Source organism: Moschus berezovskii, chromosome 8 (genome assembly GCF_049115385.1).
Source record: "Moschus berezovskii isolate FMDL1 chromosome 8, NW_MosBer_1.0, whole genome shotgun sequence".
In the NCBI taxonomy this organism is placed as follows: Eukaryota; Metazoa; Chordata; class Mammalia; order Artiodactyla; family Moschidae; genus Moschus; species Moschus berezovskii.
This window is the reverse complement of record NC_142467.1, coordinates 68,513,506-68,533,070: the sequence shown is the minus strand read 5'-3', so window position 1 is coordinate 68,533,070 and position 19,565 is coordinate 68,513,506. Positions and strand designations below refer to the sequence as shown.

Genomic DNA, 19,565 nt, shown 5'->3' with positions numbered 1-19,565 from the left:
CAGGCAGGAACTGTCCACCCTTTCTGCCCTTGGGAGGGCCCATCCCCAGAAAGCATTACCCACCTTCGGTGGGGGGGGGGGTCGGGCTGTGGGGTGTCCCAGCACCTTGCGGGAGTTTCCTGTATGAAAACATGAAATTGGAAAAGAAGCCTACACAAACACCATGACTTCAAGGAATAAACAGAAAATGAAACACAAGTGTACGTCCGGCCTGCTCGCCTGGAGGGTGGAGTGGTTACTGAGGGGGTTCTGAGTAGGAGAGAGGGTGGTCTTCCCCAGGAGGGCCACCAGATCAGGTGCTGCGGTAGCCCACCACCCCGGAGAGTGGAAGGGCTACGGGTGCGTCCCATAACAGTTCCCACACCCCCTCCCCGCCCTGGGGTGAAGGTGGGCAGGAAGCTGTCTGGCAAGGGAGGGAGGGGCAGGCCACTTCCCGGTACCCAAGGCCGGAAGTCCTGCAGGGTGTGGGCATGGGGCTGCCCGAGGGCTGTGTGCCCTGGGTGGGGCCTCTCAGTTCTAAGGGCTGCAGGCGAACCCAGAGACTCAGTCTCCAGGGAGACCTGGCCACACACTTGGGCCCACGGGTTCCCCAGCCACAGAAAGGGGGAAGTAGTTAAATCCGCCCGCCCACGCGAGGGGGGCGGGGGGTGGGCAGCCTGAGGACCCTTGACCCAAGGTCCATCCCTGGGGGGGTGGTGCCAGGCCTCCTGGAAACCCATCGCGCCCAGAGTCAGGCCAGGGCCTAGGGCAGGCACTCAAGTCCCATCAGTTTGGCTCCACCCTGGCCCTTAGTGGACTCCTTTCGGCCTGCCAGGTCTTGCATTCCAGCTCTTCCCCAGCCCTGACCGTTGCGATCAAGCCTCCAGGCCTTTGCTCGGGCTGTGCCCTACTCAAGAACACTCCTAGCGCCCCAGGTCTGGCTGGGAACTTACCCAGTCTGCGTCTTCCACCACTGCCCACCTGGGGCTCCCTGAGGGCCGGGCCAGGTGGCAAGTCCCACCTTCATCCACTTTGGGGCTGGGCAGAGACACACCATAGTACTGAAGATAGTTTTACATGTATTTTCTCACTTAGCGCAGTCACCTAAGAGAACTAATTATCCTCCCACTTGGTAGATGAGAAAACCCAGACCCAAAGAGAAATACCATTTGGTCCAGAGCACTGGGGGTGTTTGTTAAATTAGTGACCACCGTCCCTAGGCTCATTTCCTGTAGCCAAGACCCAGCCCTCCTAAGCCACAGTTCCAGGAGCCCCACCCAGGGGGAAGGGAACAGGTGCAGTCCAGGAGTGTCCTGGGAGCACTTACTAAGGCCCTTCTGCCCCTCCTGCCACCCAGTCACCCCCAAATCATCGCACAACCAGGCCGGGAAGGTAGTATGCCCGGGTCCGCCTTATCCCTTCAAACCTTAAGGTCAAAGCGCAAACGTCCCCGGAGGACCACAAGGTGGAGGGGATGGGACAGTTAAGGTCGAACACCCTGCCTACGCAGCCGAACCCCCGGAGGTTAGGGCTGTGAACCAGCTGGCCACTGCAGGGCTGGGTGGGGGATAAGGAAGGAGGGTGCAGATCAAGGCACCTGCTGAATCACAGGAGCTGTGTCTGCACGGTGCAGGGCAGGGGGCACTTGGTCTACCGCCGGGTACTCCTCAGCGCCCAGCCCTGAGGTCCGAGGGTCACAGCCCTACCCGGGAGTCCTAGAACCCCACCCCGGGTAGGGGCTGTGGCTTTTGGTCCCTTCCCGCTGTGGGGGCCTGAAACGCACACGCCTGCGAGGGGGGCGAGGAGGCAGAGGCGCCCAGCTGAAGGGGTGCAGCGACCTGAGAGTCGGCTGGTCAGGCTACATGGGCGTGGGCAGCACAGAAAGGTAAATTGAGGCCCAGTGTAGGCAGGGGCTGCGGAATCACAGGAGGCGGGGACGGCCCTGCACCAACCAACCCCTCCTCCCAGGGAGGAAAAAGTTGAATGGGAGGGGGCGGTCCCCGGAAGCCCGCAGGGATGGAAACGCGGCTTCCATGACAACGCGCCGCGAACCGGGCCTGACGTCACTATGGGGCGGGTGCCCCGCCCGCCCCCGTGCTAGCGTTGAAAAGCTCAGGCCCCGCCTACTCTTGGAACGCCTCATTGGCGGCCACCTCATCGCTGCTCTACTCGCACCAATAGCCGCGCGGGATTGCTGCCCGGAGGCGGGACTGCGCCGTGGCCAAGCCGAGTGCGCAGGCGCGACGCGGGGGCGTGTGCCCCCCCCCCCACCTCCTTTTCCCTCTGGCCGCACGTCCGCAATTTGGGGGCGGGAGGCACGCCAAGGGGTCTGACGACCGCTGCGGCTCTGAGACGGAAGAGGGGGTGTACCTGAGGGTGCCGCACGTGGACCCCCGCACGGGCGCGATCGCGTGCACCCGCCTTTCAAGCCCGGCCATTGTCTGTTGTCTCTTCCCCACGACCCTGTATGTGCGAGCTCCGGGCTAGGGGAGCACAGGGCGGGGAGCGGGAGAAGGGCAGTTGGACTGAGGCTCTGCCAAAGGAATAGGAGTTTGCCAACTACAGGAAGAGGGAAATGGTGCCCCATGTTGGCGGCACGGCATGCGCAGATGTCTGAAAACGTGAATGCGGGTGCATTTGGGAAATATCTGAAAGTCAGTTTGGGGGACCTAAAACAAAAGGCGACGGCAAGGACCCGACAGGAATGATTCCTGAAATCTGGATTGGGGGCGATGAGATGGGGACCCCAAGGAGGAGGAGCAGAGGCCGGAACATCCCAGGAGGTGTCTGGTCTGGACGCTCTGCTTAGACAAGCCTGGGAAGGGACAGATGAGGCATTGTCTGAAGGGGGCCTCTGGTTCACAGTGCGACGTCTGGCAAGGGGGCTGCAGGGAGTTCGGAGGCTGGGGACCCAGGAGGGGTCATAGCGGCAGGAAGACTTCGTCGCTGCCTGGCTATGCCTCAGTTTTGCTGTGACCAGTAGTCCACTCAGAGAAGGCAGCGATTAGTATGAACAGGGTGGCCTTTAACAGGTGGGGAGGATGTGAGCCAAAACCTCTGGTCCGAGGTTACCCCTGGGGCTAGCTGGGGCGGACAGAGAGCCCCGACACTTACATGGAGGTTGGCACTGGAGGTGTGGACAGGTGTGGCTGCCAAGGTGTGGAGTCCAGACAGAGGCCTGGATCCAGGTGCTGGCTCACAGATGGGCCGTGCTTCTGAGGTGATGAGGCAGCTGTGGGCGGGCAAGAGAAGGTCACTGGGGTCACGTCTTTTTGTTCAAGGCCAGAGTCCCCTGCGTGTGGCCAAATGGGTAATTGGGGCTAGCTGCACGGTTTTGAAATGCCAAAGGACGCGGCATTGGGGTGGCTTGGGAGGAAGGCTGGGAGAAGCCAGGTCTCTGAGGAGGTGAGGGTGAGTGTTGCGCCGCTGGGGCCAGCGCCAGCACCCCCAGCATCGGGCGTGTGCCCCAGCACAGCCACCCCCGCCCAGGCCTGGCGGGAACGCCCTTCTCTCCAGGCACCTTGGGAATGGGAGTTGCCAAGCTACAGCCAAAGGTGCTAAGGCTCAACTGAGGAGTCTCCCCTCCAGCCCCACCCACGGCCGCCCCCACCGGGCACGGCAGAGGACAAGGAGCCTCCGGTGTCACTCGGGACAGGTGAGCCGCCCAGCTCGCAGGTGTGGGCGGGGCCGCTGTCACCTGTGGCCCTTTTCCGACTGGCGATGGCCCCCAGCCCTGGCCTGCTGCCTCGGTTCCCCTCATCCACGTGTGCCCCTCCCCCTCCTCCCTTTGCGTTCTCCTTTCCTGTGTCTTCCTGTTTCTCTTTCTTTCCTCCTTTCTTGGTTTCTGGGTCTGTCCGTATTTCTGTCGGAGTCTCCATCTCTCAGCTGTCTCCCTCTATTTTCGTCCAGTCTCGGCCTCACCGGCTCCTCCTCCCGACCCCTCCCCCGCTTCCGCGCCCTCTTGGGGGGCCCCCTCCCTCACCCCCGGCGTACATTCCAGCCTCCGCCCCCGCCTCGCCGCCCCTCCCTGGAGCCAGCTGCTGCAGTGGTGGGTTCCCGAGATGCTGCGGGTAGGCTTGAGCTGAAGTCAGAGGTCGGGAGTCGGTGGGGGCTGGGGAGGGCACCCCCTAACTCCTCTGGAATGTGGGCTGGGCTGGTCCCACGGGGTCGGGGGAAGGAGGTCGCACGCCCTCAGGCGGAGCCGGCCGGAGACGACTGGCTACATCTGCCTTGCGCATGGCCCACACCCCGAACACTATCCACGGGCCTCGCGGAGAATCAACCCAACCCCGGACGCCCACGCAGGGCCCCTTACTGCCACCAGACCCAGACCAACCCGCCTCCCCGTCCCACACTCGCGCTGCACCCGCTCTGCAGTTCACGGGAGAGGCTCATCTCGCTTGCAGCACAGGGACCCCCATAGGCAACTCCCCCCACAGTCCCAAACCCGCCCTAACCTACACTTCTGGGTACCACAACCTCAGTCAACTGTGTGACCCTCAGAACCCGCTCTCACCCAGGGCCAAGACCTCCCTGACAAAAACCGCAGCATTGAAGGTCACATCAGGCAGCCCAAACTCAGACCCTCAGACACGCTGCTCAGCGGAGGCAGCACCCAAAGCCGGGGCGCCCCAGCCACAGACACTGCCTACGCACTCTTCCTCCTGCAGGCCCAGCCGAGCAAAGCGACCACTGGGATGGGCAGGTGCAGGAGCGTAGGTGTAGGTGCACCCTCAGAAAAAGTGGGGCTTCCTCCTGCACGGCGGACCATTCCCTGAGCGGCCTAAGATCCAAAGAAAGAAGAGAAAAACAGCCCTAGGAACCACTCCAGGGTGAGGCCTGGTTGCCTCCCTATGACCCTTGCTGACTCGGGGAAGTGCTGCTGTTGCATCCATTCTCAGCTGAGGCACCCAGACTCTGCCTGCCCTCACAGCTGGGCACCTAGGCAGTCGCTGACCCTTGAAGGAGGGACGGGGATGGGCGGCGGACAGGACATGTCCTTTGGGCACCTGTGTCTGCCAGCTTGGGTGTGGGGGTGGGGATGTGGAGGCTGCTATGTACATCTGCCTGGACACACAGGTCACAGAGATGTCTTTCCTGAGCCCTTGGCAGCTGCCCCAGGAGGGCGGGCTCTCCATTGATGCCACTCCCAATGTTGCCATGGAAACTCAACAGCCCCAGTCAAGGGTCCTTTGGCTGCTCTATGTGTCTGCAGTGAGCCTGTATATAGGGCCAAACTGGGCTTCAGTGGGACAGCTCCTCCTGCCTCTGCAGTGGGGCTGTGGACCACACAGCCCTGCCCCAGTCTCAGAAACCCAGGGGGTTGCCTCCCCAGCATCCCTACCCAGGGAAGCTTTGGGGTTTCCATGTGCATACAGTGGCTGCACCAGGCCTGCATTTCACACACACTTGATATGTCTCATGTGTGAATGCATGTATTGGTGTGGGTCTCCACGTTTCCCCTGGGGCCCTTCACAGTCTGCCTGCAGTTGGCGGGGGTTGTAGTCACTAGCATGGTCCAGGAGCTGCCTGACCTATGTATTCCTGGGATGAGGGACCCGGTAGGAGCAGAAGAGAGGCAGCCATCACATTCCTGGGCCGAGAGTCACAAGGAGCTCCACCCAGGTGCCCACCACGACCCCCTCCACCAGGAAGCCCCCTCCTAGGAACAGGAGGGAAACAGAAGCCAGGCTGCAGTCAGCTGACTCTCCTGTACTCACCACGGGCAGCCACCTGGGCTTCCTAGGGATCTCACATGTGCCCCCTATGCTTGCAGGTGGGAAATGGGGGACAGTTAACCTATTCTTCCGGGCTTCTGGCCTTTCTGTCACCCTCCTCTGCCCTAGAGGCCCTGGTTGCTGCTGACACAGCACATGGCATGTGCCCACCCCAGGGTTATGAGTCACAACACACCACCAGCCATGGGCACATATGATCTGGGAGTTCTCGTCCCCTGAGTCATGCACACCCAGCCCTTCTGGGCTGATTCCACATCCTGGTTTTGCACATACTTTGGGGTCCGTGCATAACCCCTCTGTTCTTGCACATAGAAAATAACTATGCTAACATGTTTCAATGTGTGCACATGCACGCACACACCTCCATGCCACTTTGTACATACACATACACGTGAGTTCTGTGCACACAATTCCACACCCATGTGCACGGGCACACCGCCACTTTCATGCTCACACAGGCATGGTCCTCAGATCCTGTTTCTCCATCTCTGCACCCACGGGTCCCCTGCCCAGAGGCACACATGTGCACCACACCTGGCAACATGCACATTCATCCAGTCCCCACTTCTCCCTCCCTGGCTCTGGGCCCCCGGGATCTGAGCCAGGCTGGCGGGCTGGAGTTTCTGCCCGGACCGCCTCACTTCTGCGCCCCCGCCGGGCGGCCGCCAGGTGCACCGGCCCGGCCCCCTCCTGGTCGGCCGGGAGGGGGCGGTAATTACGCGGCCCCGGGGTCTCTGCCCCTCCACGCGCCTTTCATCCGGGCCACGCCCGACCCGAGCCCAGACGCTCATTACCGCCTCCCGCCCGGTCATTAGCCGGGGTCGGGGGAGGACCCGGCGTCCGGCGGGCCCGACCCAGCGGGGAGGCCTGGGGGTTCCGTGCGGAAGCGCAGTGGCCACGCCCCCGTCTCCGTGGCAACGCGAGTGGGTGAGGTGCCCTGCCCCGTGGAAACGGGGTGGTCTTCGGCGGGCGCCTGTGGAGGGGCGTCTTGTGAATGCGCAAAAGTAGACCTTCGGCTTAATCCCCGTCCCGCCGGGCAGGCTGCAAGCCGCGCATCGCGGCCGCGAATAGCAGCTTCGCCCCCGCCCAAGGCTATTTTAAGCCCCCTCTCCCCGACCACCCTAAGCGCACGGGCTGAGGAATGGAGGGGGGCCTGAGGGCCGGACGGGAACCCCTCCCACGGCAGTGCTCCTGGCAGTCTGCTGGACCGCGAGGCGGGCCCGGGAGCCCCCGGCTAGGCTGACAACGAGGCCGCAGCGCCCCCTTGCGTCCTCGGGGAGAACGTAGAGCAGGGCCGAGGCAGGGAGGAAGGTGGTCCTAGCCCCCTGCGACCACCCTCCCAACCCCACCGCTCACGGGGACAAACAGTCCTTGTTACACACTGAGTCACAGGGACATGCTGACAGCCAGGTACGGATACAGGTATCACACCTGAGACGCAAGCACACACTTCCCACACTGTGCCCGGGGCAGGCGCACCTGAGGACAGGTATCCATAGGTATAGGTCCACACTGCGATGGGAACCCAGGACAGTCGTGGGTACTTACTCAGCCCTGTACCAAGCAACAGCCTCGTAGTAAGTACACGCTGAATAACTGCTGGTGGAAAAATGAATGAACCAAGATACTTCATAAAACCAGGAGAAGGCAGATTAGGAACCACAGAACAGTGGGGGCGGGGGACAAAGTGATGAGGGTAGAACGCCGGTGGGTGGAGGGGGGGATTACCCTCCGGCTAGGCATGCCCGGCCCTCCGGCCCCACCATGGGCGCGGCGGGAGGGGGAGCTGAGCGATGAGTCCCTCTGCTCCCTGTAATAACCGCCCTGCGTGAGTGGCTGACGCAGCAGCTCCTGCTGCTGCTGACAGAAAGTTGTATGGTGGGGGCTGTGGTGTGGGGGACGAGGCGCAGAGAGACGGCTGCCAGGAGTCACAAACTACTGCCTGAGCCTGGGAGGTGTCCCAGCGACCTTGTCACAGGAGACAGTGTCCATGCCCCTGTCCCTACTGCATCAGCTAGACCCACCTGAGTGTGGGACCGAGTGTGGGGCTTGGGGAGGCCTGGAGCTTGCCTGGTATGTGTGTGAGGTCTCTCTTCTCAGATTCCCTGTTTTTTGTTTTTTTTTACACCTCAATTTGGGGCATATGGGATCCTAGTTCTCAGGCCAGGGATTGAACCTGCACCCCTTGAATAAGAAGTGGGGAGCCCTAACCACTGGACAAGCAGGGAAGTCCCTCAAATCCCTCTAACTTTTAGCAGAATGTCCGCCTTTGAAGACCTTCTGGAGCCCAGGAGTATTACCTTGGGCCTCTGGTCTGGGGAGGCAGGGGTCTGCACTAGCTTCTTGCACCCCATGGAAGGGTCCAGGGCCACAGAAGGTAGTGTGAGCCAAGGCCTGGGCAGGGGGAAAGGGGTTACCACAGGAAGAGAAACTGGGAACAGCCTTGGGGGTGAATATCTCTGCAATAGCAGAGATCTCGGGACCCCCAGACAGGACAAAGATTCATGGGGAGGAGCCAAGTGGCACGCCCCTGGCATGGGCAGTGAGTGGGCTCTAGGTATGCAAAATAGTGTGCTTCGAGGAGAGGGGAGGGGGCTGGAGCCCACAGTGAAGTTGGGGGCTGAGCTGAATGTTGGGGTGCAATGGAGACTCCAGGGCTGGGCACAGAGCCCAGCTCTGTGGGTTTGAGAACCCAAGTCAAGGTGAGCCTGTAATCTAAAGCTGGGATGCACAAAAATGTCTGGCCGGCTGACTGTGGGGTATGGATGCCACCTACCAGACCTGGTGAAGTCAGGGTTGGGGTGGGAATTAGGAGTGGATGCAGTCTGGAATTTGTAAGGAAACAAAGTTGGGAAGCAGGAAGAATTGGGGTCGTGGAGAATACTGGGGTCCACATAAATGGAGTTGTCTCAGTGTTAGGGTTTGGGCGGGCTTTGGGGCGGACCACTTGAAGTGGTGTATTCAGGACACTTGAGGTTCTAGGAGTTTTGGGTTGTCCGTTAGTTTGGCAAGTTTATAAGGACTGATGCCGGGGTTCAGATGAAGGTGGGATGTCTGAGAACTGGATCTCGGCTGGTTCTGGGGACCTAAGTGAGGTTGGTTAGTCGGTAACTGCTGGAGCACCGTACAACTAGGGGTTTCAGCCACCCCCAGAAGGTTCCCAGAAGATGCTCTGGCAGCAATCCGCCAGAGCCCCTTTGTTCTCCGCCACAGGCCAGGGGGCCGGCATGCGGAAGTAGGTCCGCTCCGCCCCTCCGCGAGCCTGCCCCGCCCCCCACTCACGGGCTGGGGACTGCGGACCCGGCGCATCCCTGTGGCCAGCGCCCACGCGCGGGAGGGGGCGGGACCGCTACAGGCCCGGCCCCCCCAGCTTATGAATATGAGGCACAGCTACGTTCTCCAGGGCCTGGGATTGGCCGGTGCAGCGCGGGGAGGAGAGCTCAGGGGCGGGGCCTGGGGGCGAAGTATATAAGGCCAGGCGCACAGCGCCCCCCTCCTCACTCGCGCGTTAGGAGGCTCGGGTCGTTTTGGTGTCCTGTCTTCCCGCCTGCGCCAGGGACCTGCCCAACTCAGTGGTGAGGGCCCTGGCGGCACCGGCTCCACGGGCCCGGGGCGGCGGGCGGCCTGCGGCTAGCTGGACGAGGCGGGGCGGCGGCGGCACGCCCTTGGGCGGGGGCGGTGCCAGGGCGGGCACGGGGTGGAGTCCGCCCCGCCAGCGGCGAGGGGCAGCGTAGACCGGGTAGAGCTGTGGCCGGACGGTGTTCCCTGTGGGCCAGGCCTGCCGCAAGCGTGACATCTCCGTAAAATGGCGGCCGCGAGCGCGAGACAGCGCCTATCGAAATGGCGGGAGTGCCGATACCCGGATGGAGTGGCGCAGGACGCCCACGGGGGCGCATGCGCATGTTGGGCGTGGCCGGGCCAGGGCTCCTCCCCGCTTTCCTATTGGCGTTCTGCGAGGGCAACACAGCCGTGGTGCTGCCCACGGCTTAAGTTTGGGTCCTAGTTTTGCGGCTGCAGGTCGCCTTCTGGCCTGTTTCTGGCCTCTCAGCGGAAACCTGTGCCCCATAAAGGGTCAATCTTAAGCACCGCCCCACAATCCCGCCCTGCATTGGCATCCCAGCGCAGAACCCCCGGCACCCCTTGCCGCTCCCTGCACAGTACCCTCCAGTGGACCGAGCACTTTGCCTTGATGGTCTGGTTAGGACTTAGTCCTCTGGTGTTTGCAAAGTGCGGAAGCCAGGGTGCACTCAGCCCATGGCAATGGTGGTCGATGCCCTCTTTAAGGGTCCAGTGTTAAACCTCCTGTGAGGGTGTCACCAGGCTGGAGTTTTGGGGCCCCATGGTCAAGCAGCAATGAGCGCGGTAGAACCGCGGTGTGAACCCAGCTCTTAGAGCTCCGAGTATTGGCTGAGAGGGGTGGACTTGGCCCATGGACAGAGTAGAGGCCAGGGGCCCGAAGTGATAGAGAAATTAAGGACTTGTTTGAGATGAATTACTGGGTGTGGACTTGGGACGGTTAAAGGGCTGGAAAATAATTTCTCACGGTTTCCCCCATGAGCATATGTTACTTGTATAAAGTAAAATAGGGAGGGGTAAGTTTGGAAGCCCCTGCGGGACCTCAGAGTATTTCAATGGTGTTTGCCTCAGGCCACCATGGCATCAGATGAGGGCAAGCTTTTCGTCGGAGGGCTGAGTTTTGACACCAATGAGCAGTCACTGGAGCAGGTCTTCTCAAAGTATGGACAGATCTCTGAAGGTGAGACTGGTGCCAGCGGAGGTGGCTGAGCAGGGCTGCACACAGGGAGGGCGGGGTCCTGATCTCAGACCTCTCTACTGCACAGTGGTGGTCGTGAAAGACAGGGAGACCCAGCGATCCAGGGGCTTTGGGTTTGTCACCTTTGAAAACATCGACGATGCCAAGGACGCCATGATGGCTATGAATGGGAAGGTGAGGGGTGGCCACTTTGGGGTCCGGAGGGTCTGGGCTGCAGACCTAGGGCGGGAGGTGCAGAGGCTTACCGTGTTTACTCTTGGTCTCCAGTCTGTGGATGGGCGGCAGATCCGGGTGGACCAGGCAGGCAAGTCATCTGATAACCGATCCCGTGGATACCGAGGTGGCTCTGCTGGAGGCCGGGGCTTCTTCCGCGGGGGCCGGGGCCGGGGCCGTGGTTTCTCCAGAGGTGAGTACCACCTGTGGGGATAAGGTGGGGGGCATTGCTGCAGGAGCTGACATTCTTCCTCCTGTGCCCTCTGTAGGAGGTGGGGACCGCGGCTATGGGGGGAGCAGGTTCGAGTCCAGGAGTGGGGGCTACGGAGGCTCCAGAGACTACTACAGCAGGTGGGGGCAGCGGTCCTGCAGAGGGTGGGGGCTGGTGGAAACCCCCTGAGGTGCACTCCATGCCCATCTATGTCCTTCCTGCAGCCGGAGTCAGGGTGGCGGGTACGACCGGAGCTCTGGCGGGTCCTACAGAGATAGCTACGACAGTTATGGTAAGTGGTGCTCCAAGGGCTGGTGGTGGGAGTTCAGTGCGCCTCGGTGCGCTCTGCCAGCCTCGATCAGAGCTGGTTACTCTGCTGACCCTGTAAGGGACAAGACTGCCCTCTCAGGTCTCGGTGCCAACAGCCACTTTTTCTGACCAAGGAGAAAAGGGAGATCCAGGCCCTCCGAGCACAGTGGGCAGGCAGTGTCCGTGCGTGTGGGCTACCGCCACCCTCGGCTGTGGGGGGGTTGGTTGCTCCTGAGGCTGCAGGGCTGGGCCCCCAGGGCCAGGCCAGGCGTGGACTGCTGCCTCTTGCCGTCTGCTTCCGCGCCTTTACACTTTGCCTGCTTCTTGTTCTCAGCTACACACAACGAGTAAAAATCCTTCCTGCTCGAGATCGTCCTTCCAATGGCTGTGTGTTTAAGGATTTGGGGAGCGCCGCTGCATCGTTAGTGTGTAGTGACCACGCCTCCTTGTGCCCACTTCTGTAGTCTTGTCGGTTCTGATCTTGTTAAACACAGCCTGACTGCTTCTGACCCCCAGATGGCCTCACTGCTGCCCTTTGCTTTTTAAGGAAGTGCATTCTGTTTTTAAGGGTTTTTAAATCGTTCTGAAACGCACTTCCAGTTTTACTTTTAACCTTTTTACCACTAGCCAAGAGATTTTTTAGAAAATAACTGGGGGTTGTAAGGGTTTTTGGTTGTGTTGCCATTTTCGTTTCTTTTCAGCGGGGTCAACCCCGTGAGGTTGCTCTTTTTTGAGGTTGAACGAACTCTGGATCCGCTCTCTTTGTCGGAAGCTGAGCAAGCTGTGGCTTTTTTCCAACTTGGTGTAACATTTCTGAGTGTAGTGTGGTCAGACCGTGCAGGAGGCAGTGGAGGTGCCCCGGCTGCCCGCCTGTCTGGGTGACCCACAGTCCCCAAGAGGTTCTTGATAATGTGTGTTTATATTGTCTTTTTTACTGGAAGTCATACACATATGCCATCACTGTTGTATTTGAAGTGGTTGAGGAATCCTTGTATGCCATTTTCTTTGGTTTCACGAAGCTGATTAAAAGACTGTCTGAATGAACCTCGCTCTGAGCATCTCCCTTTGATCGCACCACACGCGTCCTGCTGCCAGCTTGAGGCAGGCAGAGTAGAGCAGAGCTGGCAGCTAAAGGACTAGGGCTGCCATCCTGCTTGCAGCTCCCAGAGCTAGAGGAGGAAGGTAGAGCCAGTGACGCTGGCTGGGCCCCTGTGACCACTGACTGCCGCCACCCAGTTAGGCAAGCAGGTGGGTGACGGGAGTGGGCTCTTGGACCGCAGGGCAGCCCCGGGATTCTTCTGGCCGTGGCAGCTGGAGGGCTCGATGGGCGGGCAGCCTAGCAGGGACAGTGGACATGGGGGCACCCAACGCTGACCTTGAGCCCCTTAATCTAGAATCAGGCCAGAGAGCAAGTGGATGCAGACAGTGTCCCTGGGTGACCACAGACTGACTGGCTCATTAGCTAGCTCTGCTGTTGCTTTACAAGTTCTGAGCATTCTCTGCTAGCCTATGGAAGCTGCAGCCCCTCGGAGGACAGAAGTGTTGTGCGCCCAACAGAACCCTCTGAGACGCAAGCCGCTCCCTGGGCTAGCTCATATGTGGAGATAGTCCTGTCACCGAGGTAATTCCTTTTGCTCGTCCGCATTCCTCCTCTCTCGGGCGCTCATGAAAGTAAAGCCATATTACCTGGGGAATGTTCCTTTGACTTTTTTGCTTTTCTATTTTTTTTTTAAATAAAAACAAGGTGGAACCAAAGGCAGGCCCTGGCCATTTGCCCTTCCCCACCTGCAGCCAGGTGAGCAGCTTGGGCAGTTGAGCTTCACCGGTAGGTTCCACCCGCTAGTAGGATTGGATACCACCAAATGCCCTGCCTTTTGGAATTTTTTGTTCATCAGTTGACTGTCTTTTCCAGACCTCTTTAAGTCACACTCCTAACTAGTTCTCTACGGTGTCTGCTGCTGCCATGACATTTTCCCCAAGCTTGTGCCGTTTTCTAAGCAGCTCCGTCCCAAGTGGTTGGCTGGCTCTGCTTAAGAGTGAAAGGTAGCCTGGCCCACCTTAAAGGCTCAGGCCTACCCGTGGCGGGGCCTCAGGTTGGCCCCAGTGACTAGCTTGAGACCCTCCCAGGAGCTGTGGATTGTTCGGGGGAGGCAGGGAGGGGAGCTCAACTCTGCCAGGGGGTAAGGGCTAACACTCGTTTGCTTTGGCAGGTTGAATGGAAGTCAGTGTGACCTGGAGGAAGTGTGGCCTGAGAACAGTGTTGACCTGGGGTCCCTGTCCCAGGAGGGACTCTACCCAGGATCGAGCCAGAGGCACGGATGCCTGCCCTCGCAGCCCGTCGCCTGTAAGTGCTTCCTGGGGTGGGAGGCATGTGGCCCTTTGGCCCAGGCCCTTGCAGTGGGTTCTCCCCTCCTGGCAGCGTGCTCCATTGGGGACAGCATCTTCGCCTCCTGCTGGAGTGGCCCTTGTGCTCCCTCCAATCCCTCCTGTCTTTCCAGCAGATGTTTTACTGGCAAAGTTGGGGCACGGGGTTCAAGGTGCTCGAGGAGGACAGGCCTGTGGTGCTGGCACGGCGGTGGGTCCTCACCCGCGATGTGACAAGAAAGCGTGGAAGTTGCATTTGAATAAAGGGATGGTGTGTCCACCCACAAATCTTGCGTCTCGTTTGGGGCATGGTGTGGAGGGTGGACACTGATCCTGCAGGGGTGGTCCAAATGGAAGGGGCATGGTGGAGAGTCTACTGGAGAAAACCTTTTTCGGCCTTTGTTCTGGGCATGAGCTGGAATCAAACCAGGAAGACCAGCTTGGCAGCTCATTGCCGCCTTGGGCAGTTCCCCTGGGACTGTTCTCTCAGGGTCTGAGAGGGTGTGGCCAGTCTGAGCAGAGGAGGAGGTGGTCCTTTGGGCCCCCCATCCCAGGGGGACAGGCATCTCTCCCAGAGCCCAGGCTGAGGTCTTGGCAGTGACCCTGGGCATCTTCATCTTTGCAGTCCACTAGGCTGGCCTTGCTCCCAAGCTGCTTGCTTTCTGCCCCGGTCTTGGGGTGCAGAACCTTAGGGTTGAGCCCTGGTTCCACTGCCTCGGGTTCTGGGCTGGTTGTGTCAACTCCGAGCAGGGTGTGGCCCTGTGAAGTCAAGATCACTGGCTTAACCGCCCCCCTTCTCCCCCCGCCGCCCCCAAAGGCAGGATGTGCAGGTTCAGGGCCTGGATGTCTCGACCTCCACGGGAGGATCAGGCCCAGTGTGCCACCGCGCGGGTGTCACCGTAGCCCGGGGCGAGTGGAGTGGGGACCCAAGTGTTCCTAGGGCCCAGGTGGGAGGAAGACCCGCCGGGGGTCGCGAAGAGTCGGACACGACTGAGCAGCTTCACTTTCACTTTTCACTTTCATGCATTGGAGAAGGAAATGGCAACCCACTCCAGTGTTCTTGCCTGGCGTATTCCAGGGAAGGCGGAGCCTGGTGGGCTGCCGTCTATGGGGTCGCACAGAGTCTGACTGAAGCGACTTAGCAACAGCAGCAGCAACTCTGCATCAAAGTCCCTGACGCTGGTGGGTGTTCCCGATAACCCGCCCCCGACGTGGCGGGCGGGGCGGCCACGGTGCTCACGCTCCGGTCGGGGACAGGGCTGAGGCTCTGAGCCCTCTGGGGCAGGCTGAGCGTGGAGCCGGCGGGGAAATTTAGGGGCCCAGGTGAAGTGAGGTGAGGGGCCGGGGGCGTGGTTAGGCATTTCCTGCTACGAGGCCACGCCCCTGACTCCCATTGGCTGACACTGCCCCGCGCCATTGAATGACAGCCCCTAGGAGGGGGGCGGGGCGAAACTAGCGCTTCCGCCGGGCCATGGGGCGGCCGTCGCTGCGGCTTCTGCTGCTGTCGGCGCTCTTGCTGCCGCCACTGCTGTGCGGAGCCGAGGACACGCCCCCGTCACCACCGGCCACGTTGTCGCCGCCGCCGCCCGTCGTGACGAACGGGAGCCAGCCGGGTGCACCGCAGAACACTACACACCCGTGGCCGCTGGGCTCGCCGGGCTCGCCGCTGCTGCGCTCTCTCTACGTGGTCACGGGCCTCATCGTCCTGGCCGCGCTTTACTTCCTCATCCGGGCATTCAGGTGCGTCAGGCGCACGCCGCCGCCGCCCGGGCGCGGCCAATCCTTGCGCGCCTCGCGCCCCACGTGCTTAGGCGCCTGAAGCCCTGTGCGCCAGTATCACGTGGCTGGCTGGCTGGCTGGGTGGGGCGGCGGTAAGAAAGTCACGTGATGCGCTGTTATTTTTCTGAAGTTTGGGTACTGTTTCTAGTTTTCCAGAGGGAGCCACGGAGGCGGGAGGTTGTGGGTTGTGTAGAGCACCGGGAGTCTCCGGAACACTATGCGGCTCCGCCAGCCTGGCCACCAATCCAGTTTGCGTATGCGAGCCGGGGCTGGCCGCATCGTTCCCTGTAGTTAATGCTCACGGCCCGGCGGGTGCCAGACCGGAGCCTGCCCCTGCGCTTTGCGGCTCCTGTTCAGTCCAGGGCTGGCCATGATTATCGGTGTCTAGGTTCTGCCCATGCTCCGCCAAGAGTTGAGGACCCTTTTGCTTTCCCCGTCTGCAATAAGGGAGACCTGGGTTCGATCCCTTGGTTGGGAAGATCCCCTGGAGAAGGGAAAGGCAATCCACTCCAGTATTCTTGCCTGGAGAATCCCTTGGACGGAGGAGCCTGGCAGGCTACAGTCCATGGGGTCGCAAAGAGTCGGACACAACTGAAGTGACTTCACTTTCTTTCACTTTGCTTTTCCCGAGGCATACCCCCTGCCTGGTGCAGGCCCTTTGCCCCCTCCTCGGGCTCCTGACCTCCGCATTTGGCTTCTTCTCTGGGGTTGATCTCCAGAGAGCCTGTGTCCCACAGAGCTGACCATGTTCAGGCGCTCTCAACGGACATTTTCTGTCTTCCTCGAACACTGCTGTGAGTGCACAACGCTTGTCACCATGTCAGTGCACGCTGTATCCATCGTAGAGGCCTCATAAAGACTTCACGGTTTCCTTGGTGGTGGTCAGGAGCCAGAGCTTCTGTCTGAGACAGCTCTCCATTTGATGTTTGTGACAAATTTAATACTTTCTCTGAGACTCAGTCTTCTTATCTGTATACTGGGATAACAACACCACCACCCCATCCCCCACCCCCACCAAGGGTCCTAGCTTGGGGACCTGCCAAGGGAGATGTCCACCTTTTGTTATTGACGTAAGAGCAATTGATGATCGTTGTGACCATTGTGAAAAGAAGTGTAATTAGGCCGGAAAGTACACTGCAAGGCTTTGGGAGTCGTGCAGAGGAGGATTACGGGAAAAGGTGGGAAGCTGGACAGGGGATCAGCAGCTTCACGGAGAAGTGGTGAGAGGGTCACTGAGTGAGCCTGCACCTGCTTTCAGATTGAAAAAGTCACAGCGGAGGAGATACGGGCTCCTGGCCAACACCGAGGATCCCACTGAAATGACCTCGATGGACAGTGACGAGGAGACAGTCTTTGAGACAAGGAATCTAAGATGGTAGGGTAGCACTCAACACACTTTCAGGGGCTCCTTGGGTGGGTGGGAAGTGGAATCAGCAGGAAGAGAGTCAGGTGGACCACCTGTGCCTGTGCTCAGCATAGTCTGCACCCAGCAGCAGGGGGTGGGCCTGGAGTGAGCACTGCTTTGCTGTCACAGGCTGCGTGGCCTCATCTGAGGCCCCTGTCTCACAGTTTCAGTTTCCCATTTCTTTAACATGGGAACCAGCTGCGTGGCTGGAGTAGGTGAGCACTTCTGCGCCTAGCACTGAAGGCCAAGATCAGTGTCAGAGATGGAGGATGCCTGCCAGGTGCTACCACAGCTGGGGGATGGGTCTGAGACTGCCTCTCCACTGCCCAGCCCTAGGAAGAGCGTCCCAGGCACAGACAACTGAGGTGACCCAGGGGCTCTGGGCTCAGGGTCAGCGACTGCCTGAGCTGGATTGATGGCCCCTTTTAACCCCAGCATGTCACGGGCTCAGGCCCAGAAGCTTGGAGACCGTAGGACAATACTGACTTTCCAGCCCCACCTCCCAGCCCCAGAGGGAGCCGTGGATATGGTCCGCGAATCCCTCTGGTGTCTGCATCTCCTGGCTAGGGCACCTACCCCTTTTCCCCCCAGGTCGGGAGTCGGCAAGGCCTGCAGGCTGGGGGCGGGGGCTGGAGGGGTTAGAGGGCTCAGCACTCAGCCTCAAACACAGCTGGGTGGGGGCAGAGTGGGGTGGGCTCACCCACATTTCTCACCACCTTCTACTCCTCCTTTCCAGATGTTTGGTTCAGGAAGGCAGCATTTCCAGTGGCTCTGGGGGAAGGATGAAAGGCAGGGGCCCTCCCAGTGCTTGGAACACTCCGCCTGGACCAGAGAGCATGTGTGGGGCCCTCCTGGCCCACTGGAAGCCAACTCAGCCCTCCCTGCAGACAGGACTGCCCAGGTTACCAGGTGGAAGCGAGAGGGGCACCAGCAGCCCCACACAGGACTGAGACCCCTGGCCATGATGTGAATTATACCAGTCATCCTCCCTGGTGGGGATGCGGCAGCCCCAAGCTGAGGCCTGGAAGGCGGGCAGGCTGGGTGTCCTGTCTGGGGGCACCATCCCTCTGGGGCAGGGACAATAAAGACAGCAGTGCTTTTGTAGCCGGTACCCAACTCCACAGCGGGCCAGACCCAGCGCCCTGGCTCACAGGTGGGGCTGCTGCTGCTGCTGCTAAGTCACTTCAGTCATGTCCGACTCTGTGTGACCCCATGGACGGAAACCCGCCAGGCTCCCCCATCCCTGGAATTCTCCAGGCAAGAACACTGGAGTGGGTTGCCATTTCCTTCTCCAATGTGTGAAAGTGAAGTCGCTCAGTCGTGTCCGACCCATAGCGACCCCACAGACTGTAGCCTACCAGGCTCGTCCATCCATGGGATTTTCTAGGCAAGAGTACTGGAGTGGCTTGCCATGGGGGCAGCAGATCTGGGTCCATGTCAGCCTCAGTTCTCCCACCTGTGACCATCTGGATCATCCCTAGCTGTTCAGAGGGTCCCATGGGGGAATCCCACAAAGGAGGGGGAGAATGGGGGAGACCTGCCCCCACCTGCCCGGAAGAAGACCCTGCCACTATTTACTTCTAGGTTTAGTAAAGGAGAACTCCTATTCGTCCACCAAACTGCTTAAGGGCTCCCCTTCTAGGCTGACTTCAGCCCAGGGCCCCTCAAGGGCAGTGTCCTTTGCTTCACCACACACTACTTCTCCAGGGTCATTTCTCACAGAGCCCCAGGCTGCAGCTTCCAGGTCTGGAGCCAGCCAAGGCTCCCCGTGCCCACCCTGCCTCTGTCCTTTCAGCCTTCAGTGAAATCACTGGTGAACCTGATCCCCCATCCCAGGCAATCTGTGCTGGCACTCAGGCCTCTGTCTTGGCCTCCTGAATCCCATGGGGACACCTGAATTCCACAGCGTGTGGTTCAGTGCCCATCCTGGCCACCTCAGTCCCATATTTGGAACTTGAACCCCTTTCAGGCATCTCAGTCCCATCAGGGCAACTGTTCCTCATTCTGGGTACCTGAACCCCTAGGGGTACCTCAGCCCCCATCCTGATCATCTTGGATTCATCCTGGCACCTGACCCCATGGGGGTGTTTCAGTCCCCATCTTGACCATCTGAGGCCCATACTAGTCATCTGAGTCCCACTGGAGTACCTTGGTTCCCATCTCTTGTGATGGGCTTGATGAGTTCCTCTGTGGGCCTTGTTTCTAGGCAGAGTCTGGCTCTGGCCTATTCCCCCCTGCACCCTATAAACGTGGTTGTGGGAAGCAGGACCACTGTGGCTGCCTGTAGCTCTGTACCCAGCCTGAGGTTATCCTCAGGCCGCTGGCTGAGAGCATGGAGGCCACGTTGTTAGAAGGAGCTATCATCAGAGGGAGCTGCCACGAGGTGGCAGCCTTGTGCTGCACAGTCTACCCAGGTGTGGCCTGAGTTAAACTTTGTGCAGGTGGGGAAATAGGTTCGGCTGGGGGCTCTGTTTCTCACACCTCAACTCCACCTTGTTGCCATGTCCACCATGGGATGGTCTGAGCTGCTGCCCACTCAAGCCTTGTCAGCCCCTCTGGTCAGTCTCCCTCAGACCTGCTGACCCTTCCTGCCCAGCCTGAGCCTGGGTTCCTGAAGAAGCACCATTTCTGTCACAGTCAGCTGGTCCCCCCACCCTCCAGCCGGGGTCCTTTGCGTTGGTCCCCAGTTGACTTCCGTCTCTGTTGGCAATATCTCCGATCATGCCCCAAGGCTGTTCACAATTCCTCTTCCCCTTCTGATGCGCTACTGCCACCTCCAGGAGGTCTTCCCTG

General features: G+C 60.2%; 2 protein-coding genes and 1 long non-coding RNA gene across 7 annotated transcripts; 2 read left to right on the top strand and 1 right to left on the bottom strand.

Annotated features, from left to right (window-relative positions):
- Nucleotides 1–62: 62 nt before the first annotated feature.
- Nucleotides 63–4,093, bottom strand: LOC148777088 (uncharacterized). Of its 3 annotated transcripts, none has more exons than XR_016038039.1 (4): nucleotides 3,973–4,093; nucleotides 3,094–3,211; nucleotides 933–1,017; nucleotides 63–119 (listed from the first exon to the last, which is right to left on the bottom strand). It is a non-coding gene; the product is annotated as an uncharacterized LOC148777088 (long non-coding RNA). The 3 variants fall into 3 exon arrangements; XR_016038040.1 differs by lacking the exon at nucleotides 3,973–4,093 and adding an exon at nucleotides 3,677–3,784; XR_016038038.1 differs by lacking the exon at nucleotides 3,973–4,093 and having other exon boundaries at nucleotides 3,094–3,698.
- Nucleotides 4,094–9,148: 5,055 nt separating this feature from the next.
- CIRBP (cold inducible RNA binding protein) lies at nucleotides 9,149–13,934 on the top strand. 3 transcript variants are annotated; one of them, XM_055430423.2, is made up of 10 exons: nucleotides 9,149–9,292; nucleotides 10,365–10,473; nucleotides 10,559–10,665; nucleotides 10,759–10,897; nucleotides 10,974–11,055; nucleotides 11,140–11,207; nucleotides 12,731–12,845; nucleotides 12,969–13,019; nucleotides 13,435–13,568; nucleotides 13,726–13,934. In XM_055430423.2, the coding sequence occupies exons 2-10, from the start codon at nucleotides 10,371–10,373 to the stop codon at nucleotides 13,917–13,919; spliced, it is 993 nt and encodes a 330-aa protein (XP_055286398.2). In that variant the 5' UTR covers nucleotides 9,149–9,292; nucleotides 10,365–10,370; the 3' UTR covers nucleotides 13,920–13,934. The 3 variants fall into 3 exon arrangements, with proteins under 3 accessions (XP_055286398.2, XP_055286397.2, XP_055286399.2); XM_055430422.2 differs by having other exon boundaries at nucleotides 13,723–13,934; XM_055430424.2 differs by lacking the exon at nucleotides 12,969–13,019 and having other exon boundaries at nucleotides 13,723–13,934.
- Nucleotides 13,935–15,030: 1,096 nt separating this feature from the next.
- Nucleotides 15,031–17,876, top strand: FAM174C (family with sequence similarity 174 member C). The gene is made up of 3 exons (XM_055430426.2): nucleotides 15,031–15,328; nucleotides 16,626–16,742; nucleotides 17,509–17,876. Coding segments are annotated over exons 1-3 (387 nt in total). The 5' UTR covers nucleotides 15,031–15,059; the 3' UTR covers nucleotides 17,510–17,876.
- Nucleotides 17,877–19,565: the final 1,689 nt, after the last annotated feature.